This window comes from Centroberyx gerrardi, chromosome 17 (assembly GCF_048128805.1).
Source record: "Centroberyx gerrardi isolate f3 chromosome 17, fCenGer3.hap1.cur.20231027, whole genome shotgun sequence".
NCBI classification, from domain to species: Eukaryota; Metazoa; Chordata; class Actinopteri; order Beryciformes; family Berycidae; genus Centroberyx; species Centroberyx gerrardi.
This window is the reverse complement of record NC_136013.1, coordinates 5,590,082-5,613,863: the sequence shown is the minus strand read 5'-3', so window position 1 is coordinate 5,613,863 and position 23,782 is coordinate 5,590,082. Positions and strand designations below refer to the sequence as shown.

Here is a 23,782-nt window from a genome sequence, read left to right as displayed (position 1 = left end):
ACATTTGTGTTATAAACCTATTATTACAGGCTGCACCTCCCGCTCCATATGCATTTATTTTTAGGGAGGGACAGGGAGACCATAGGCAATATACAAAACATAGAAAAGCTAAAAAAAAATATATCATATATGCAAGGGCTTAAAAATAACTTCCGACACAATTTATCAATGATATTTGCAGATATGACGTCTCTCTTGTAACCTTTTTATCTCCCGTTCCATATTTAGTGCCTTGCGTCAAGCTCAGTGACACACCTTCGGATTAGCCAATGGGAAATGTCGAAATAAGTGGGTTTGTTCTGTCTCCATCACGGTCAGCTACTTTATCGAAATGTTTGTTATGAAGCGCTGCTGCAAGGACAGCACCCGAATGGGGATTGATAGGCATGTTTACATTTGGCGCTGGCCTAGTTTTCCGTGCCAGAGCCTCTCTCCAAAACATATCTGATTTCACGACAAGCACGAAAACATCCATGTTTAGTCTATGGATGTAGTACTGGAGGTGTCTCATCCCCGGCCCAGCTTCACACACGTGTGCTGTAAACTGACCCAGCGGAGGTTTTACTTTACAAGAATTTAAGGCAAACATTTTGAGTATTTGGACTACTTTAAAACGGCGGTGATACACCAAAAAACACAACACAGATATTCAAAAATAGTTACCTGATATTCAAGAGATGCTTAGGGCAGATGAGATGAGGAGTTACGAAACGGATATTAACATTAACATTAACATTAACGTCTTTTATTGAGGCACTTGTAGATGTACAATCAAAAGGCAGTCGTTTACCATATAATCAGCTAAACATAAATTGTGGCTACTGAGCACCAAACCAACAAATTGTGCGGGAAAATACATATTCTGCCCTATGCATCTGCTCTGGGAGGTGTGTGTGTGTGTGTGTGTGTGTGTGTGTGGCATGAGGGAGGGGGGGATTGACCCCCTCTCCTCTAACAAAGCACGAGCTCTGGCGCCCCCAAGTGTTTGAAAATGGCCAATACGCCAAAAACTGTGCTATCCCATGATGCATTTCGAAAAGAATAGGTTCCAGTTGTTGGTGGCTACACGTTTCCTGCTAACGCGCCGGTGACAATTATAACGCCAACCTTCAAGATTTTCTCCTTACTGTACTTCATGGGCCGATATTTGGATAGCCGTTAAGAATATTTGCCACCGGCTGTACTTTACACCTGACTGCAGGTGAGTAAAACTCTACCAGACAGCTGTAGCTGACGTTAACTAGCAAGGCCAAAGAGTAGCCAGTTAACGCGGTCGCTAGCCTTAGCTAAGTTAGCTAACGTTAAACGTGGTGGATGGTTCGACTTTTTGGCTGGGCAGGTATCCCACCGGACTATCTTACCAAATTAGCAGTTTGCTGTTAAGGATTAGATAACGGTCGACATAGTGTGATGATGGTATGCGTTAACCAACCCAGCCCTGAATAACGTCAACACATTGCCTTTGGTCTTCTTTTGACCACCTCCTGTCTTCTGCAGGTTCCTGTTTTCTTCAGGATGTCCTATCCCCCTCATCTCAACCGCCAGCAGATTGGCATCCCGCAGTTACCGCCGAGGATTCCGCCTCCACAATATGCCGGGTTTCCCCAGGCGGTCCCGCCAGGTACTAAATACCCGAGTGGTCAAATCATGTACAGTTACGGGCTGTGTTGTCTGCGATTGGTATGGCAAACACCTGATGTTCACTCCTGCATCACCAAGTGCAGTGTGTCTCTTGTGTCCCCTGGCATGTCAACAACACAGGCTGCACAGAGGTGTTAATGGAAAACTATTTCTGTGACACACCTGTGGCCAGGGGGCTCACGTTTTGAGTCAGAACTTGACTCTGAAACACCAGGCGATGAAAGTGGATATCACTGGAAGCTATGACATAATGTAGAGTAAGGAACTGCATAAACCTGTAGAGACAGATGGATTGTGTATACATCCATCAGAAGGATCTCTAAACATGTCACTACTTTTACTTTCATTGCAAACAAGTGGAGCAGTATTGTGTCATGACTGTCAGAAGTTGTATAGGATATCGCAGTGATTGTTTTGTTTCCATTTTCAGGTACTCCCATGATCCCAGTTCACATGGGTATAATGACCCCCACACCCACAGTGAGTTAGAAACATGACTTCCTACTGCATGCATCAGCTATTCTGTATGATCTGCTACTCTGTGTACAATCCAAATTCATTTTTAGAGCCCAACTCTTCATCCGGTCAGTTTCATTGACCCTTGCACTCATCATTATTGGCTGCTTGTAATGTCAGTGATTCAAGAATTTAGCTTTTCCAGTGATGCTGTGTTTTGGCAAGTGTATTTTATTTTCTCTCCCTGTTGCAGGTCCTCGTCCCGACGACAGTCTCCGTAGCACAGAAGCCGGTGATGCCCAAGAAGGAGCTGGGCGCCATCAGATCCAAAGAAGTGGAGGAGAGCAGCGGCGGCCCTACCACCACCGTGTTTGTAGGGAACATCTCTGAAAAGGCATCCGACATGTTGGTCAGACAGCTTCTAGCGGTGAGTTGATCATACATGAAGTGAGGACGCTGTCAGACCATCTAGTCAGAGTTATCGATTTTCTAATTTGTGTTATGATACAGTTTCAGCACCTGAGTATTGTTCCAATTTATAATATGACTTGGCTTTGTGGTATTGTTGCATAATGTCAAATGAAATAATTCCCTTTCTTTCTCCTCCTCACACACTATAGAAATGTGGTATTGTTCTAAGCTGGAAGAGGGTCCAGGGAGCCTCTGGGAAACTTCAAGGTAAAAACAAAATGGCCACAACACATTTGTACTCTTCATATTATGACGTGTTATTTTGCAGATGCCTGAGACTCCAGTTACTACTTTAGAGTGTTACTAAAATCCCTAGATTTAAAAGCTAAAGTCTGCTGTTGTTGTTATACCCCATCTGTCATCATTTTCTACTTTTCACTGTGCATCTTCTAAGTCATCAGAAGTTTTGTTGTGGTCTAACATCTTATCTTTCTCCTCTTAACTCTTGTAAGCTTTCGGCTTCTGTGAGTATAAGGAGCCTGAGTCCACGCTGCGCGCCCTCAGGCTTCTGCACGAGCTGCTGTTAGGTGACAAGAAGCTGCTGGTCAAGGTAGACGCCAAGACCAAGGCCCAGCTGGATGACTGGAAGGCCAAGAAGAAGAGTGCCAATGGGGTATGTAATCCTGTTCACCTGTTTAGTATCAGATGAGTTGAACATGGCTCTGATGTTGATGTTTTTCTCAAAATTTGTATAAAGGTTCTGTGAAAATCCTAAGATTATGTTATTTGACATTCAATTTTTTAAAAACTTTCTTTCTGTTTTGTTTGCCACTCCTCTCTGTCTGTCTCTCTGTCTTTGCCCTCTTTTTGGATTTATGTTACAGGGAGCCAGTGGCGGGTCAAAGAATGGGGACGACGATGAGGAAGAGGTCCTTGATGAGGAAACTCAGCGCCGGGACCAGGTTGTGAAGGGGGCAATAGACGTCCTTATCCGAGAGTATGCCAGTGAACTCAACGCTCCCTCGCAGGACTCTGACAGTCACCCTCGCAACAAGAAGCGGAAGGAGAAGAAGGAGGAGGTACTTGCTACTATATCGTGTGACGTGACAGAGTAGCCAGACCTAGTAATCCTCAACATCTCCCTTAAGCAGGGGAGATATTCCTTCGGTTGGAGTCATACTCCTCTGCAAAGACATTCGGTTGATGAAACGGAGCACGGTTTGCTCTCTCCAGCTGTTCATACTTTCTTTCTGGTGCAAATGAGTTAGTAATCCTTGAGGAAGTGTGACTTGGGTAATTGAATCACTGAATAATGGCCATAATTCAAAAACAGAACAACCCTTCCTTCATGACTTCTGAACAGACAAGCCCTGGAAAGATGTCAATGGCAAGTGTAAAGATGCAAATTACCAAAAATTCCATGAAAGAAACGGCACTTTCTGTTCGGTTTTCTCTTTTCAAATGTTTGTATTATGTGGCGTGAATTAGTCAGTAGGCCTCTAGGTGTCAATTAGAGGATCCAATTAGAGGATCCAGTCGGTGAAAAATGGGCACAATACAATAATTGAACGACCTTTCCTCCACAACAGTTGAATGGACAGGCCCAAAAAGATATGATTGGTGGGTGTGAAATGGTCTCATTACCAAAAACAATGTGTGTTGTGTTCATTGGAGGAAGGCAAACAAGTTACAAAAGAATTTGGACACCCCACACCACAAAGTCTTAGGAGTATGAATCTTCCTTTAGACTAACTGGAGGATTTTTGGTTACCTATATTGGAGACCCAGATTCATAATGTGGCCTGTTTCAATCACATTCATAACAGAGTCATTTGATTGGGAACATTTACATGCTACTTTATGCAGCTCTAGGTGTGGATCAGTATTTTCTTATGCTGTGATCTGTTTGGTAACTTATTTGTCATAATTGCGAAGTACTTAGTGTGTTTGTGTGTTGTGTCTTTCTCTCCTTTGCGTCAGGAGGATATCAATGCCATGGAGATGGAGGATGACAAGAGAGACTTGATTTCCAGAGAGATCAGTAAATTCCGAGACACACACAAGGTAATGTATTTAACTGCTTTTTTTTACTCTCAAATTAGGTTTTGGAGAAAAACTACTCCACATTGTGTAGTTTGAACATCCTCGACAGCAACTGGAGCTGCATTTCATATAATTTATGGATGTAATGCCTCCATACGACTATTCTCAGTTACTGTCAACTATAGTTTAGAGGTTGTCTATTTATACACAGATAAAGGGATAGGTAGCAATTGGTCAAACGTTTTATGGTACCGTTAAAGCCTAAAATTGTTCAAGCATCAGCCATTCATAGATGGCTCTAGTTCAGTATCTCCAAAGTGATTAAGAGTTGTCACTGTTCATAATACTGATTTGAGACTAAAAGTTTTACCTCAACACAAGCTAAATTCATCACACAAAGTGCATGGACATAATGTTAAATTCCCTTTAAAGCTAATCTATTGATTAAACCCCGCCAATATGGTAGAGTTCATTTGGTGACTAGAGCAAGATGAATCTCAGAGCTTTGGAAAAAGTTGCGAGGATAGGATGTAAGTATGAGCTTTCAATTCTTCTCTACACATCTCGGGCGCTCCCTTCTGGAGGGCTTGCAAAGGGGCAACTGGCTCTCAGTTAATTTCCACTAGCTGAGAACTGACCCACCCACAGCGGCTGAGTATGGTAAAACGATACCCATCAGTCCTGCGCCAAGTTAGTAATAAGGCATCAAGGTTCTTAAGGTATCAAACTGTATCAACAACTTGAAAACGATGGATTCATACATTAAGAACTCAGTTTTTCTTGTAATTTGTGGATATTTTTATTATTATTCTAGTTAGAAAAGCAGGTGGCATCTATAAATATGACACTGAAAACGTAGTCTTTCACATGAGGAAATGTGCTTAGTTTTTAACAGAAGAAAAGCATTGGTTGGGTGTGTCATTTTAGAATCAGTGCTGGAAAAGGTGTGACATGTTGTAGTCACACTCAGTCGGGTCTGTGAAGGCCGGGGAGCTCAGTGAACCTCTGCAGGTCCTCAGATGATAAATGCTGTGTTTTGAGGAACACACACAGAGACTGAATGAGCCTAACCACTGCAGTAGTTTGAACTGCAGCCTGTAATGTTACTAAAGCAGGGAGCGCCCCTCCACAGCACTCTGCGTTCTGAAGACTATACAAGGTGAGGCCGTGTTGTGTTTGTCCTTTTTTCCTCCTCTTCTGTTTCTCTCCATACTTCTCTGCTGCTTTCCAGCTTTTGCTTCCTGTATTTTTCTTCCTTCGGTTCTGTTCCTTAGAGTGATCCGCCCCCATTCCTTAGTTAACCAATCAGAGGACACTGAGATATGTATTGGTATACTGGTGCGTTACACAGACACTGTTTGTCTGTCAGAGTCAGAAGGAAAAAGCTGCAGGGTTACTCGGCTACGACACGTGTCAAACTGTTTACAAAATCAGCCATTTTATCCTCATTGGAGTATTAGAATAAGAGGTAAGTTCAGGACAGCCAAGAGATTTTTCCCAATGCAGGTTTTAGGGATTTGCTTGACTGAAATATTCAGACTTGGGTGAAAACGGTAATTCTTAGTGTTTGCTTGGAATACCAGATGGGGCAGGGGTTACAACACAGGACAATACAGAAAGTTTAGACAATTTTAAAGTCAGTTTAGTATACTTTTCTGTGATGGACAACTCATCAGATGTCATCTGAATTGTCCTGATGCTGTGACCCACCCTCCAAGTAAGATAAAATAAACGCTAAGAATTATTTACAAATGCTATTTGACCCAAGCCTGAGCGCAGTAGGTATAGATCTCCAGTTTAGACCTCTTTCCTCCCTTTCTCCTTTTCTTTTGTGTCCTTCACTCAACAGATGTTAGACCCACAATCCAACACTGTTGTTGTATGAATATTGTAAACCAACAGTACAGTCAGGATGTACAGCAGTTACACTAACAGCTGGAGGAAATTTGTTTAATCTGTGAAAGGGCTGTTTGAACTGTGGGCCTAACTCTGTTGAGTTTTACTGTACCATTTGTTGGGTTGGAGAGGCCAGATAGACACCAGAAGACAACCTACAGGTAAGACTGCTTCAATAATTTAATTTCCTTGTGACAAAATGGAATACAGTGTCTTAATTTGTTGTTGATGTTGTGTATGTGGATGAACTGTGTGTCGATGAATTGCTTCACAGGTATGGCTCAGACATTTGTCCTCCTTATTTTGTCTTTACATTTGACCTGCTTTTCCTCCCCAAACTTAGCCTATAGGATGAGTAGGGGCAGAGAAGCGCTGAAACCATAGTTCATCACCTGTAAGTTACACATCATTAGCTCGAAAAGGATCAGTCTCTGTAGAGGCAGCCATGATTGTTATGTTAACTAGTGAGAAAGAGGGCAAATGGTTAATCAGTATTTTTTTCTGCTTTGAACAGACAGATGTTTTAGGTATATTTGAATGAAGTGGGTTCCAGATAGGCTTGCACAGATTCATATTTTTTAATATTTATATTTACTATTGAATTTTTCAATCCGTGTTCTTAAACCCAGTTGCATGTCAGGCAAAATCTTTCATTTTACTGAAACTTAGCAAATCAAATCATTAGTCTCAGCATCAATAGTATTATCATTCCTCCCATTCCACAATCTTTCATTTTTTTTTTTTAGTACTGAAAAAGAAATTGGATTAAAAAAGCAATGTCCACATGTATTGCAATTATAATATTCAACCAAATAATAACAGTTTCCATCGTCAATATCATGCAGCCCTATTTCCAGGGTCCGTCACTCAGCTGTAAACTGTGTACTCCCATACTGCTACAGTACCAGGAGGAGTACTTGCACTGGAGCACAGAGTCTCTGCCGCTGCCCCTCTGCATCTCAGATGTCCATGTAGAAAACACATGGGACCTGATTATGTAATTCACTTAGTAGGGCCGTTTGCCATGTGAAGCTTGCTGTAATCCACTTGGCACCCTTAGGTAAGACCACACCAGGAAATTATGAAGTGGTGATCTTAAGTGTATAGTTAGAACTTTCTGAACCTGTTGACCTAAAGGTTCAAAGCAGCCTTGGCTCGTATTTATGATACATACACCTTTTAACATATGGCACTTGGTGGATACTTTTATCCAAAGTGCTTTATATGCTGAGTGCATTTCTAGCATGTGTGGCCCCAGTTGGATTTAAATCCCGTAACTCAGGCAAAGTTAATTGAGCTCTACATGATCGCTTAATTTAATGTGCATTCAAACTCAAGATATTATAATTCTGTTGTGCACTGTGTGCTAGTTTGCACCATTTATGTAGATGGTGGTGCTGTGGTGTAACTAAACCACATCAGGTCAAACATTTTCCATTATACATACAGTATCTCTTGTATAAATTAAAATCTATCTCGTTTCTGCATTTGCTAAGTGCACATTGATTGCAAAGTGGACGGATATGGACTTGACCAATAAATGTTTGCCTACAGCCGAGTTTTTATTGGAATGACAGCTTATTACATCAGAGCATAATCTCAGATCACCATAGAGCACGCAGCAACAGCAGAGGACAAGTTGACCTGTTACATATGCGGTAAATGCGTTCAATACTAGTGTATGTGCTAAGTGGGAGGACCGACTACTGGGGCCAGGACAGGAAATGACATTTTTATCTACAGGCTACAGTGGCTAGTAAATCCCCGGGCACTTTTCCATTACAATAAAACAATAATGTAAATAATGTTTAGAACCAACAATGAGTGGTAACCTACACAAGTGTCTGGTAGAGTATACGAACCATTTTTTTTTTGGTTGGTGTTAACTTCCATTCCTGCTGTAACCCCTTCCATGAGCCCAGAATGCCTTAATTTTTTTAGGTACCTGTCAAGATTAACCTGCAGTTTAAGCCTGTTGCTTGTTAGTAAATGAGTCCTGAACTGAGCAGTATCTACATTAAACCTGCTCAGGCACCAGACCGCTCTTCCTGGAGGAAACATCAGGGCTCTTAGACGACTTCCTTACTTGCGGCAGCCCTCCTCCTCAAGGCAATGAGTCGCAGCAGTATGTGAGCATGGCTGGCCCAGGGACTGTAAATCACTTGACATTATCATGTGTTGATCAGCAGTTGTTTTATGCACGTCAGCAGATTTCTGAAGTGTCTTCTCATTGTCTTTGTTTCTGATATTTTCAATCAAGTAACACAATCTCCCCCTTTCTTCCTGTTGGGCTTCCTGCAGAAACTGGAGGAGGAGAAAGGAAAGAAAGAAAAGGAGCGTCTGGAACTCGAGAGGGAAAGGAGGGAGAGGGACAAAGAGCGGGAGCGAGAGAGGGAGCGCCGCGACCGTGAGAAGGAGAAGGAAAGGGAGAGGGAGAGGGAAAGAGACAAGGAGCGCGAAAGAGACCGAGATCGCGACCGGGAACGGGACAGAGACCGCGAGCGAGAGAGGACGAAGGAGCGGGAGAGGGAGCGGGAGAGGGACAGGAGTCGCGATGTCAGCGAAGACCGCAGCAGATCAAGGTCAGTAGGATGAGAACAATGTCACACTTCCCTTTTTTTGATTCCCGAAAAACAAATTCTCTTCTCACTTGCCCCTCTCCGTGAAGGTCAGCAGTGCAGATGCTTTCTGACACAGGGCTTGAACCCTCTAATTGAAGTACGGTCTCTTTAACTAACTCTAGGCCATCATTACAAGCACATGTTTCACAGCCAAGCTTTGTTCAAACCCACAGAAAATTCTAGTCAAGATCCCAAGGTTTCCAAAGATACCACATATGTCATGCTGAATTACAAGGAAATGTGTATAAAATGTTGCACAAACATCTAGATTTTTTCCATTTGATGTAATGGTGTAATGGTGGCCTTAAAAAAATGGCGCCTTGGGTTTGCTTTAGCTTCAATGAAGCATTGGAATGAGCAGATACAGAATCTATATGTGACGTTGTGGTACAGTATGGATTTTTTTTTTCTAACTTTGAAGTTAGTTGAGAGGAAAGTCAGCGTTTTTTTTTATCATGATTTATAGTGAAACCAGTGTTTTGGCCGATTGAACTTTAAGTATCCTGCTTTTGACACCTGTCATCACCCTGCTAGGGCCAAAGGAACACGGACCACAGCAGAAATAAGTCCATTCTTGACAATTTTCCTTCACATGCATGATTGAAATTGAAACTAATATTTGAACTAGACTATAACCAATAGCCCCATGTCTCCTGCAGAGAGAGGACCAGAGACGATAAGAAACGAGACCGTGAAGAAGATGAGGAGGACGTGTACGAACGGAGGAGACTGGAGAGGAGGCTTAGGGACAAGGAGGCTGCCTACCAGGAGGTACGTTTAACATCCCTCCTGTCATGTTTGATCATGATATAACAACAATTGTTTGTTTTTCTTATGTTTGATGCAGCAGTGGTTAAATTAGTCTTTCATGTCTTCTGAAGCGCCTCAAAAACTGGGAGATCCGGGAGAGGAAGAAAGCACGGGACTACAGCAAAGAAACAGAGAGGGAGGACGAGAGGCGGCGTGAAATGGTAAACATGAATGCATACCAGACCTGGGTCAAATGGTTCGCAAATAATTCATAGCATTTGTTTTAACTTATGTAGACTAGAGTACCAGATCGGTGGGGATGACCACACAGGGCAATATAGTAAGTAGCGGAAAGTTAAGACAATCACAGAAATAACAGAAAAGTGTAATAAAGTGACTTTCCATTTCTTTCTTGTTATAAAAAACTTACCTTACACTAAATTGTCCTGATACAGTGAACTCCACTGATCTTACACTGGTGAAAACAAACGCTTTGAGTTACTTACAAATACTGTTTGACCCAGGTCTGATGAATTCTCTTTTTTCATAACTATTTGTTGTTGATAAGATGAAATTGTAGTGATCAACAATAACATAGAATATAAACATTTGTGGGGTTACGTAAACATATGCTGCTGATAATTTCAACACATTAAGTAGACTGTAACAGTGGGGAACAGTATGGGACTGAAATTTGCTTCCAGGTTTTACATGTTGCTAACAGTCTTGCTTGCTGGATTGATGCTGGGTATTCTAAATGTTATTGTATGTTTAAATTCAGATGAAAGAAGCCAAAAGACTGAAAGAATTCCTTGAAGATTACGACGACGACAGGGACGACCCAAAGTACTACAGGTGATACTCTCAAATGACTCAAATTCAGGGGTGTGAGACATATATATCGTTTCCTAGTTTGTCCCCGCTTTTTTTTTTGGGTTAGGTTTTACATGTCTTTTTCTCCCTCTTGACACCAGGGGCAGCGCTTTGCAGAAGCGACTTCGTGACCGAGAAAAGGAGACAGAATTGGACGAGCGAGACCGGAAGAGAGAGAAGGAGGAGCTGGAGGAGATCAGACAGAGGCTTTTAGCTGAGGGTCACCCTGATCCTGATGCTGAGCTGCAGAGGGTGAGTCCACCTGGCTCTTTGACTAGAGACGGGACAACAACCGGTATTACTCTATATCGCGGTAAAAGCCAATAACGATTATGGCACCACCCCTAATTCGGATTACTGTGACAACCGCTGATAACTGGGGACTTGTTGGGAGGCTGTTTAACAAATGCAAACACACAGTACAGCCCCAAGTCTCTCTTGTCTGTCATCATTGATAGTTTTATTTTAAAGGGGGAGCCCTCTAATCCTCTGCCACTCATTGGGAAGTTAACATCATCATAGAGGAAGTGTTTGTGGTAAACGCATAAATCAGTGTCACCCTGTCAAATCCTCCTCTTGTGGTTTTCATCTTATTAATAATTATCAAGGTATATGCACTGGCATATATTTGTGGCGTACATGTCTGTACTTGTTGTGTCCCCCATTCAGTGTTCATTATATTGTTTCAGTGTTTTTTCCTTGGATCTGTCAGCTATGACAGCCTTGCAACTGTTGAAGATATTTATCAACTAAAATTCAGAATCCTCTGGGGATACATAAATATCATATATATTATAATAATATAATATATAATATCTAGAAGAGCTTAGGCTTTTGGGGCACAGAGGATGTTGCACTCCTCCAACTGTCTTGTTGTTATATGGAGGAGGGGTGTGTTTGTGTCTACTTATTTGTTTTTGATTAGTTGATTAATTGATGAGTTGATCGACAGAAAATTAATCGATGACAATTGATTAATGATGCTGGTCTGACTAAGTAAGCATCAAGACATTTGTCATTATTTTTTTACATTTTATAGACTAAATGATTAATGAGTAATTGAAAAAATAATTGATGGATTAAGCGTTAATGAAAATAATCGTTAGTTGCAGCCCTAGTTTTTGTTTGTTTTGTTGGAGTGCAGGTGTCCATTTTTCTATTAATTTTCTCTCTCCCTGCTTTTCTCTCACTTTTGTGTTTGCTTCATCCAATCCCTGATGTTAGTGCGTCTGTTACAAAAGTGTCACCGGTCCCAAAAGATGAATCCCTTGGGGACTGGTGACATACAAATGCAACATAATGCTTCAGAGTCTTCATGTCATTGCGTCATGTAATGTGTCATGTGAATATCTGTGTAGATGGAGGAGGAGGCAGAGCGCCGGCGGCAGCCCCCGTTGAAGCTTGAGCCCGAGGAGGACGTGATCCAGGAGAAGGTCCACAGGGATCGGGATCGGGATCGAGAGAAGAGAGGGTCGGCGCGGCCAGCGGAGCCGCCGTCCCGAGCCCCTCAGCCCCACTCAGACGACGACGTGGAGGAAGGCGAGGACGACGACTACCCCGACGGCGAGGACTCGCAAGACGCCAAGCCGCATCTAAAACCCACGTTGCGACCAATCACTACCGCTCCCTCGGTGTCTTCGGCCAGCGGGAACGCGACACCAAACACACCCGGCAACGAGTCTCCCTGCGGCATCATCATTCCAGGCGAGAACTCTCCCGAGGTCCAGCCTCCCGAGGAACACCGGCCCAAGATTGGCCTCAGTCTCAAACTTGGTGAGTGCGTCGGCAAACTGGGAATTCAGAGGGTTTTCTTTCTCAGCCTTCTTGCTTTGTGCCAGAGTAAACCGTCTGTCCTCCTGTTTCTCTGCTCCAGGTGCCACCAATAGTCCCAGCCAGCCCAACGCTGGAAAACGCAAGAAGCTGGCGACCGTGGACAGCGTTTTCAACAAGTTCGACGACGAGGAGGCCGATGAGCAGCCTCGCAAAAGGAAACTGGTGCCGCTGGACTACGGCGACGACGACAAGAGTCTGGGTCTGGATGGGGCGGAAATTTCAGGGGCCAAAGGCAGCATTAACACAGAGGAGAAACGCAAGCACATCAAGAGCCTCATTGAGAAGATCCCCACCGCCAGGCCCGAGCTCTTCTCCTACCCCCTGGACTGGACTATGGTTGATTCGGTAAAAACACTGTGGCAGCTCTGGATTTGCAATTATTTAATAAAATAATTTTAGGATTAGCTCGGGATTAGGAAAATGCTTTATATAATATTTTGTAATGCTCATGAAAAGGTTGAAGAGAGTCAAATAATAGTAGTGTGAATTCGGCCTGTCAGTTCCTCAGCTTCCCTCATGGATTTATATCAGGATGTTGCTTATTTGCTATGATAATATGATCAGTGGTTGAAAATTATGCCATGTGCTCCAATTCTTCTTTCTGTAGACTCTGATGGATCGCCGCATCAGACCATGGATCAATAAGAAGATTATTGAATACATTGGCGAGGAGGAAGCCACTCTGGTTGATTTTGTCTGTTCAAAGGTTAGTGATTATTCATCTGTTGGAGAAACACTCTGATCTGAGGTTAATAACTTGATATCAACTGAATTATTCTTAAGTTTCAGACTGCTAAAAGTATGCTGGCATCTGAATCTATTGTGTCGTGATTGCATTATTCCTCTCTGCCTCTTGAATTTTTTCTAGCGATGTTTGCCATTTTGTTCACTGTAACTGAATGTTGTTTCTTCTCTCCCCAGGTGATGGCACACAGCACCCCGCAGGGTATTCTTGATGATGTTGCTATGGTGAGTTGAACTTGGTTGGATCACAGAGCTGAACCAGTGGTCCTCACTCGTTTTCAAGTTATTTATCTTTTGGGGTCTTCACTATTTGAACCTGATTTGATTAGTAGTTTAGTTCAATTTCAATTCAAACTTTGTCTCATTAAGGGAAATTTGGTCTGCAGACAGGGTTTGTAGCAAGACAGTGGCAACCTACAATAAAAATAAAATCAAAAATGGAACAAAACACAAATTGCCAAAAGGTACACCCATATAAAGTGTAACTGCAGTGCAGATAAATGTGTCCCTGGTTCATTTACTATCGAGTTTAGGCGATCTAAAATGTTGCCCAGATAGCATCAACTCAAACCTTAAGCGGGTGACCAGAGCGTCAGAACGGCTTTAGTAAGGCATCCTGGTGGCTCAGTTTGCTAAGGTGCATACCACAAAACCACAACTTCCTGGATTCAAATCTGGCTTGGGAACTTAGTCGCATGTCATCCCTCTTTCTCTCCTAGCTTTCCTGTCTCTCTCCACTGTAAACCTGTCCAATAAAGCAGAAAATGCCCAAAAATAATCATGAAGAAGAATGACATCGGCCATTCTCACCACTTTCCTCCCAAAGATTTCAGTGACTTGCTCCTGGCTCAGATTAGTGACCTTACAGGATATTTTCAACAAGCTCCCCAGCCTGTTTTCAAACAAGGCAAATGGTTAAAATGGATTCTTTAAAACTCCACTAAAACAAGGTCATCATTTTATCGCACATGTTAAGTTCAGATCAGTTGTTTTGATGCAGTCCAGTTAAGTTTTCATGTAGCAAGATGGATATATTCATTGCATAGATATAATGAGCTGTGTGATATAACACGTTTATCACTGACTGATCTCTTTATCCACAGGTTCTAGACGAAGAAGCAGAAGTCTTCATAGTAAAAATGTGGAGGCTGTTGATATACGAAACAGAAGCCAAGAAGATCGGACTCGTGAAATAAAGACCAGACATCCTGGAGGAAGACAACCACATTTTTTTGTCTCTGGCTTCTTCCTTACAAACGGTTGTACTACCTGTAATTACTGGCCCAGCAGACTGTCCAAACGGGCCCATACACCCCTCCATTCCATCAGCAAGGAGCTGCTGCCGTGTACGTGTGTGTTTTGCAAGGGGAAGCTTGAGCTGCGAACGAGGAAGTGTTTGCACAAGCTTATTGCATGATATAAGTTTTGTTGTATTGGTTCCTTTGTTGATGCTGTCGAGGCAAAAGCCAGAGTTGCATTTTACCCATCTGTTCTCCAATACTGTTGGATACATTCTGCTTTGATTTACCGTTGTCATGATGAGGCACTGCTCCGTTGTGTGAACTAATAAATAAAATATGCCTTTTTAGAAAATACAATTGTCTTTTTCTCTTTCACTGTTGTGTTATCTGTTGAAGTATTATGTGATTTGTAGTGAGTTTTTTTTTTTTTTTAATGCAAATATAGCTCATAAATTGTTTTGTTCGTTGGACATGAGTATAATTTCTACCACACATCACACTCATCCCTCATGCTGCGTGGAGCCGCACTGATACGTGGCACGTTTGATGTGACAGGCTGAGGGGACGAAGCGTGACCCGGAAGTAGTTTCTTCAGCACTAAACAAGCGATGATCTGTTAGCCGCTAGCCCAGTCGGGTAATTCCAGTTTTGTTTTGGACGGATGCGCCTGTTGTGGCTTTATGGTCCCACGAAACGATGCGGGAAATCGGTACTTTGCACGTGAAGCTTAACGTGCCAGGGTTCGTCGTTTGTGGTTTTTGAGAGAGCACGAAAGCTACCGAAGCTAGTTAGCTTAGCTAGCCAGGCCAGAGGCTGTAACGTCTGTTTAGTTAACGTGGATGCTAGGACAGCCAGGCAGTAAGCTGAGCTAGGAGGAACCTAATTGCATAACAAACATTAACAGTCGCAGTTCGTGGCATGTAATTTAGCTGAGTACATCACGAGCAGCACTAAAAGTTCGTGTTAAAAGTTTCAGGTTGGATTTCATGCTTTAGCTGAGCAGTAGGTTGGCCAACAAGAAAAGTCTGCAGTTATGGACGATTTTAGCTCGATCAGCCTGCTGTCCCTGTCCATGTTGGTGGGATGTTATGTCGCCGGGACAATACCTTTAGCAGTCAACTTTTCAGAGGTGAGTTTCAAGTAACAAGCACAGCCTTGTACAAGCGCTTCCTGGAAGCTTGGTCAGCCCTAACTTTGGCAAATTGTTGAACCGAACAAACGCCACATTTCTCATTTTCCAGTGAGGTAAAAGTTCATCTTTTTTATCGGTGAACCTCAACCTCCATTGTCCTCAAACAGAAGTGGCAGTTGCATCATAAACTCTGTAATGTTATCAGATAATCAACTCAACATCTTGTGTTTAGATGGCATGAAAACAAAGAGTCAGACTTGTGTTGACGCCTTGGTTGTGACTCTTCCTCCCCACCAGGAGAAGCTGAAGCTGGTCACCGTGCTGGGAGCGGGGCTGCTGTGTGGAACAGCGCTGGCTGTTATCATTCCTGAAGGCGTCCACGCGCTCTATGAAGAAATCCTAGAAGGTAGAGTTAATCAAAGCAGTGTTTCCCAGGTTTACTTCCTCAGGGACTCCCTCGCTCTGATCTAGGCAGGGCCACATGCTGTGTGTGTGTGTGTGTCTTTGAAAGTTGCATTTCATTCTGCTTAAAACCAGTACAAGACAGTGGCAGCATCATTCAGTGTCTTCCAGCAGAAATAGCCTAATATCTGGATTTTTAACAGATTTTGTCATTGGTTAATGGTTTCTATCTTGTACAACTCCTATACTTAAAATTCTCTGAGGCCTTTTGACCCTCCTGTGAGCTTCAGGCCCTTTCAGGGGTGTCCCGGACCGCAGGTTGGGAACCACTGCAGTACAGTACAGTAGATCATGTAACACACATTTGGCAGCAGCCAATGTAGGTTAGAACAGTTTGAATTCTACTCAAATAGGACAAAGTTCGACAAGCAGCAGTGAACTACGAAAACTGATGACGCTGTCTCTTTCTGTTGCGTAACAGTCTTTGTCAAGCACAAATATTTGGTCCCTGATTATTTGCATGCTAGATGGTTGTCATCCAAGAATACTATGGTTCATATAAAGTCTTAAATTGGTGTTTTTGTGCGTATGTGGATCTGCGATGGTCTCTATGCCGAGTGGTTTCAGGAATTGGGAATTGAACGACTTATTTACTGATGTATTCAGGTGTTTTTGTGATATTAACAGTCTGTCTGCCTCGCTCTGTTCTCTCCTGACCTGTGTGTGTGTGTACGTGTGCAGGTGGACACCACGCCCCGGGGCAGGTGGGAGTGGTGGAGGTGTCGGAGCCGAAGGGCGAGGCAGACACACCGCTGGGCAGCAGCGGGGAACACAGCCACAGCCACGAGCAGCTCCACGCCTACATCGGAGTGTCTCTGGTCCTGGGCTTCGTCTTCATGCTGCTGGTGGACCAGATAGGCAGTTCCCATGTGCACAGCAGTGAAGGTCAGCGTTGCATGAAAAAAACACAAAGAAAAGAGTCTCCAAGGCACTTGCCACTTATAAATTAACTAGTAATTAATTAAGTGCTAATCTCCTCTCCAAGTTTTGTTGATTAGACTCACAACACCCACAGAATGATCTAATACATTGCAAACTGTTTAAAATTCATCAACATGTGATTGTACAAAGGCCTCGTTCAGAGTGCAGTGCTCAGTGTGGAGATACTGTTCTGTCATTAACACGCAACTCTTCTTACGCATTTTTCTGCAACATTTTAAGAGTTTGTTCATCACAAGAATCTGCCTGACCTGTGGTTGTTGTCTTGTTTAGACCCAGAGTCGGCTAGGATTGCCTCCTCAAAAATCACCACCACCTTGGGTCTAGTGGTCCATGCTGCAGGTAGGTTTGACACCGATTGCTGTCTCATGATCACATTCTCAGCTGAACTATTGAGGGTTAGTGGAAACTAGGGTGCGAAAAGCTGCACTAGGCAAGAGTTTTATGTAAAAATACACCCGTCTTATCAGCCTAAATCACAATTTGGGGCTGTGATAGAGGAGTGAGATTCTGGTGTCGGGTCTGTGCGCTTCTCCGCCTACAGGAAGTGGTTAATCGAAACTTTGAGAGTGAAATCAAAAACGAGCGCTCTGTCCAGAGAAAGCTGGATTCATCAACGGTCGATTTTTTTTTCCTCTCTCAACCAAGCATCACAGACTGGTCGGGTTGGTAAACATAAGCGAGCTGTGTGCAGTTTACTGACGTCACCTTACAGGATTTCTGGGTATTGAAGCTCAAATTCTTCAAACAGTTTCCTCTCACTGCCATTTGGAGCTGCCAGCAACACCAGTCATCAAATGGCAGTAAATTTTGGCTGTAGCTGGTTAGTCTGTCTAATCTACCGGCCACTTTGGCTTGAAACCAACCATTGTTTGGAGGATATATTGTAGTATTGTAACCTAACTTAGTTGGGTAGTAAAACTGTAAAAGTAGCTTGTGAAGTTTGGGATGGACAGTTACGATAGCAACCATTAGTGCCATGTTCAGTAGCCGCTGTGAGCTGCTTTGTTGGCATATTGCATTGTTTTCCCTTCTCACTGCTAATGATGTGCAACTTCCCAGTCTACCAGTACGGATTTCACAGGGAAGCCTCTGAATTATTGGTGACATTTGTAAATCTCTAATCGCCAGACTTCTGTAAATCCGGCAAGATGTGAATAATCCAAGTGCCAATATTATTTTAGCCATTGTGCAGACACATTTTATTACTTTTTTAACTATTTGTTCTCCAGCCTATACCTTAATTCTTTGCTGCTGTAATGACCCAATTTCAATTCGGTGATCAATGAAGTTCATCTTCTGAATTGAGCCGAAGAACTCTGATATTTGGCAAAAATAAAACACAAGGCTGATCATTTGGGGCTTCTGTTTTTAGCGGCAACAGTCACTCTTTTTGTGTTTTAGTATTAGAATCACAACAGATTTCACATTGTGTTAATGAGAGAATACTACAAGTAGCTTCTTCAGCGAATCCCTCTCTTTTCGTTTTCGTCTCCAGCTGATGGAGTGGCACTAGGAGCGGCGGCCTCTACCTCCCAGACCAGCGTTCAGCTCATTGTCTTTGTGGCGATCATGCTGCATAAGGTAATAGTGGCTCATATCCTTGTTCACAAATCTATATTGTATAATCTTTTTGTAAGTAAAACCATGTATATAAGTGTGCACATGTAAAACCGTGTTAACCCTAACGCCCTGTCGTCTGCCAGGCTCCAGCAGCGTTTGGTCTGGTATCTTTCCTGATGCATGCTGGTCTGGAGAGGAACCGTATCCGAAAACACCTCCTGGTCTTTGCCCTGGCAGCGCCCGTCCTCGCCATGCTCACCTTTTTAGGCCTCAGTCAGGTAAGTGACTTCATACATTTTCACGCAGAGGACATTTTTTCATGTGAGAAACTTCCATGCCATGAAGATCTTTTGAGTGGCAAAGATTTAAAGCAACCAAATGCAACTTTCTCCTTGAGCCAGGAAGTGTGCTGTTAGTTCTGCCCTCCTCCCCCAAAGTTTGTCAAGTTCCTGCCCCCAACATCTGTTACTCATCTAGCTATTTACCATGAAGCAGCACCTAGCCTGAAGCTGAGGGAACCGGTATCTGTAAAACCTCCTCAAGCGTTTGAAGAAGCAGACAGTGAACGCAGGACATATGCAATTTAAAAACAAACAATTCCGCTGTTCTTCTGTGTTTTTGAATGTGTCTTGTCAGCTGTAAGTTTAGTTTGGCTATACTTTCTTATTTCTTCACGCTATATACTGTTGTTGTTGCCGCTAGCGCTGGCGATGCCCACGGCAAATGGTATACGCCCCAAAACATCCTGAACATAATTGAAAAGCTCATTTCAGGCTAACGGGGGAGATGTAGGCAGGTATTCAGGTTCACAGACGGACACAGACTGATCATATATCCAATTTATTTATTGTTAATAAAAGGTTGCATATTGCAGCTTTAAATTGTGATAAATGAGGTGCCATCTTTGCATCTGAATGTTGATTGAATTTTGCAGCACATTCACATCACATTGGTATCAAACAGCTTTCAATCTCTGATTTTCTGCCAACTTCTATAAGCAAGAATGAGAAGGGAGTCTGATCTCTAACTATAATGGCAAATGATGAGTGACTTTTTTTTTTGCCTCATATTCTCACGCTCACTGTAATCCCCGGCCATTTTAACCCTCTGTGTGCGCTCTCTCGCCCCTCAGAGCAGCAAGGAGGCCCTGTCGGACGTCAACGCCACCGGTGTGGCCATGCTCTTCTCCGCCGGGACCTTCCTCTACGTGGCGACCGTCCACGTCCTGCCCGAGGTCGGGGGCGGCGGCCACAGCCACGCCGCTGCGGGAGGCAACGGAGGGAAGGGACTGAGCAAGGTGGAGGTGGGAGCTCTGGTGCTAGGCTGCCTCATCCCTCTGGTCCTGTCCGTCGGTCACCACCACTAGACCCGGAGCCGCGGACCGGAGGCCCGGAGGGAGCGAGCGAGGTGTACAGGGGAAGCAGCCGAACAGAGACCTCAAACATCATGGATCTAAATGTCTTATTACTTGTTGTCTGTTGATGGGACTGCTTGGACCTAGCCTGCTCTAGTTGCGGGGACATCTTGTGGCTCAGAGCTGAAGTTAAGCAGAGAATGAATGAAGGAAATCACAAATCGGAGTCGATACGGCGACAACCAACACACACAAAGACGTGTTTTGTGCTGACACTGTTGATGAGACTATAGAACTATGTACATCCGTTTATTCCATCTGAAATGTTGATCCTCTTGTTTTTTTTTTAGAAAGACCCGGGCGCACCCTTTAGTTGGGGTTTCTAGATCACAGTGCAGTCTTGCTTCAGTGTTACATTAATGTGCCCATGACCTGTCCAAATTCAAAGAACCAACCCTGATTTCGTCAGTGATGTTTTACTAGATGGAAGTTGCATAGTGAGATTTAAAATATCTTATGATATCCTGAAGGCAAAGTCAACGTTTGTTTTGTTTTTTTGTTATTGTACAGAGTGGATATCTCTCACCAGTAATCCAGATGGGATTAGGCTGGCCTAAGTGAACGTTTAAGTGCCATAGTAGCAAGATGAAACAGAACCTGAGAAAGACATCGCCATAAGGACGTTATTCTTACTGTTAGTAAAGGATGATCCTTATTTATTTTCTTACCAACGAAGATCTTTGTTCTCTGCTACAGTCAAGTAACCAGCTGTGGGAAGCAGGTTGAGAAATTAGCATCAGTCGCCAGCCAAATGCTTGTACATTTTTTGCTTTGGCTCGTGAGTTTGTCTACCAACCGGAGGTCCTGTCCTATTATTAAAAATCTAGTTGGCTGGTGAAATGAGTTTTGGGGTTTACCGGCCATTGTGGCCTGTAGACAAAACACGTTTTTCCTTGGCCTGATGGGAAGCCTGTGATGGATACTGATGGTGTTTTTCCTGTGATCACATCCCAAGGTTCATGGTCCAGTCAGCTCAAACCCAGTCCCTGCATCAGGACAACACTCTACCAGCCTCAAAATATCGCAACATTAACTCTCCCTTTTTTTTTTTTTTTTTCTGGATGTCGTTATTTTCTGTTTCTGTTTTACCTGAAAATAATTATAATAGAGATTGCAGGAAAAAATTGTATAGAATCTAAATGATTGTATAGAGAGATATTAAGGTTATTTTGAGGTGGAGGGTCGTTTTAACAGTTTTGAACGAGTCGCCTGGAAAAGGGCATTACCTGGATGAACTGAACATCTCGGGACCATTGGCTCAGGAGTACACTCGCATAAGACATTATAAAGGATTGGGACAGGAGGAATTTGAGCAAGTCTTTTATTGTTTAGCCCTCCAGCTCGTTTTACTTCCCATTAATTCATCAGACCTGAGCAATAATCATGCAGCTGTTAATTGAATTCGTGGGCAAAGTCACTTCTTCCTCAGGAGTGTAGCGGTTTCTCTGAAATGCGGGCAGAGATCAACTGTACATGGGGTTCGCCTTCATATCAGAGCGGTTGCTGTGTGAGTCACATATCAAGACGGGTCAGACGAGACGCTCTTGAACGCAGCCCGGCCCCGACGTCCCAGTTACTGTCCCCAGTATCATTTAACCGAAATACATGGAACCTGTTGATCCCGTTGATCCTTTAATATGTAAGTAGGCTGCTCTCTCTTTATCAGGGCAAAGTGGGTGGATGTTGTGGGTGTTACTGTAACTGTGCCTGCTCAGAGCAGAGCTCACGTGTATGTATATGTATGTAAGTATGTATGTATACTGTACAGAATAACTTTTTCTTCCACAATCCTCATGTGTGAGACCGAATTGCTTACAAATACATCCTCACAGTTTTTTTTTTTCCTTTCTTTTTGGGGACAGGGGATAGATTGTTCTTTGTAGTGTTGACAGACAAGAGGCATCATTTTATGTAAAAATTTGAACTAAAGGGTTTTACATGTGACTTGTCATTTAATTCCAGGAGTTCTATTACCAGAAGAGAAACGCCTATCATTTTAAACTTCCTTTGCGTAAATACGAACACAGTGAGATACGATAAAGGGGGGGAATGCATGCAGACCAGAAGCTGCATGATGATTTTATTTTTTACCGGGAACTGTTGTGAACAGCTTTATGTGTTCAAAAGGGAAAATGCCCCACAGTTTCAGACAGGAGTGTTGCTTTATTGGTGGCCATGTTGGAGGAAAGCCCCAGTATGTGCCACTTTTATCTCTTCATGTGTTTTAGAAATCGTTGTGTCAAATTCCCTGCTGAGATTTAGTACTTAAATGTTTTCCTGCTTATCGCCACACATGAATTCAGACCTTTGCACTGCTAAATTCAGCATGCATATGATCCACCAAGCCGCACTTTAATCAAATGTAGACAAAAATTCATTCCCACTGCTCACTACTTACCTTGCTACAGTCTATACTGTGGATGAAGATGAAGGAAATAACAGGCGAACTAGTTATAAAAGTTACAATTTTATTGAAAGAAGTGCTGCTTGGCAGATCATACATGGAGCAAATTTACCAGTGGATCCCAACAGTGCAGAAAAGTCTGAAGTCATGCCACTAGATGTGTGTTTGCTGATGAGCAAAGCAACGTTTAAGCTCCCATATTCAGTTCTCATGGTTTTGTTTTTAAATCTACTATAGCTCAGGATGAGAATAATGTTCTTCATGCTTTGCAGATAAATATTGTTTAGTTAAAAGGATATTTATTGAATGGATGTGAAGACTTAAGTCCCCACAGCCAGAACAGTCACAATACTGGACCCTGATTGGCCGATAACACCAGCTGAATGCTTTCCAGTGGGTTCAGCTCAAACACTCAAACAAAATCCCCTTTTGACTATTTCCACATGTCACATCTTTGATCATATATGTATATAAACAGAGGAAAACATTTTGAATTCTGACCATAGTACACCTTTTAAACTGTCAGCTTTCTGCAGGACTTTGACGTGACGTTTTCACCCATTCAAACAGAGAGAGAACAGCACATACTGGGGTTTGTCGGGCGGTTGAGTTTGAATGAGGAGTGTTAGGGCGGGGGTTAATCTTTGTGATAGTTTTAGGAGGGGGGTCATGTGTTTCTTGTCATTCCATAAGGAGTCTGCCTTATTTCCATACTTTTGATTGTGAAAAGCAGTTGTAAAGCAAAGTGTTTTATGACGATTGAATTAAAGTTTTTTAACTGGTGCAATCTCGAAATGTTACGGGTGCTCTGGTATGTTTTGACGACTCCGGCTTACAAACAATCAGTTAATAGCATGTATATGTATCTATAACAGTGTGTAGTAATTTTTTCCCTAGACTTGAATAGATGGACTCACCCTGCTGCAAAGAACTGAGTCTGAGAGTCGCATCAGCTAAGTGAAAGGTTTAATTCCAATATAATATATAGCAATTTTGGAGAAAAAGTTTATTCATCCAGGTCAAGTCAACTGAGCTGATGACGTCATATATTTCAAAAACTGTGGGCGTTTCATGTCGAATGAAATTCTTCAAATTCCATTTCAGAGCCCGGCCCACCCTGACATGAAAATCTCCTCATGGAAACTCTGGGCTGATCCTTGTATTAAAAAAAAACAAACAACAACAACAACTCTGTGCTTGCAGGTTTATCCATCCGCCTGTCCCGGACGGGCGAGGCAGAGCTGTCAATATCTTTCTAATCTGCTGTCCATCCACTCTGCTGACACGTGCTATACATTAATCTGATATATAGATGACGTTCAGCTGCTCTCCATCTCACTTTTTGTACTAGAGAGTGGT

General features: G+C 42.9%; 2 protein-coding genes across 3 annotated transcripts; both read left to right on the top strand.

The window, feature by feature from the left end:
* Positions 1–1,051: 1,051 nt before the first annotated feature.
* On the top strand, positions 1,052–14,866 carry rbm25a (RNA binding motif protein 25a). Of its 2 annotated transcripts, none has more exons than XM_071895997.2 (18): positions 1,052–1,201; positions 1,498–1,621; positions 2,072–2,121; positions 2,351–2,524; positions 2,718–2,775; positions 3,021–3,181; positions 3,393–3,587; positions 4,492–4,572; positions 8,749–9,029; positions 9,728–9,839; positions 9,950–10,039; positions 10,600–10,673; positions 10,793–10,943; positions 12,050–12,464; positions 12,565–12,869; positions 13,132–13,230; positions 13,446–13,493; positions 14,372–14,866. In XM_071895997.2, exons 2-18 carry the CDS (start codon positions 1,516–1,518, stop codon positions 14,462–14,464), a joined length of 2,493 nt encoding a protein of 830 aa, XP_071752098.1. In that variant the 5' UTR covers positions 1,052–1,201; positions 1,498–1,515; the 3' UTR covers positions 14,465–14,866. The 2 variants fall into 2 exon arrangements, with proteins under 2 accessions (XP_071752098.1, XP_071752090.1); XM_071895989.2 differs by having other exon boundaries at positions 4,489–4,572.
* A 257-nt stretch (positions 14,867–15,123) lies between these two features.
* On the top strand, positions 15,124–21,807 carry slc39a9 (solute carrier family 39 member 9). The gene is made up of 7 exons (XM_071895779.2): positions 15,124–15,638; positions 15,939–16,047; positions 16,785–16,988; positions 17,316–17,384; positions 18,541–18,626; positions 18,749–18,883; positions 19,738–21,807. Exons 1-7 carry the CDS (start codon positions 15,543–15,545, stop codon positions 19,969–19,971), a joined length of 933 nt encoding a protein of 310 aa, XP_071751880.1. The 5' UTR covers positions 15,124–15,542; the 3' UTR covers positions 19,972–21,807.
* The last annotated feature ends 1,975 nt before the right edge of the window (positions 21,808–23,782 follow it).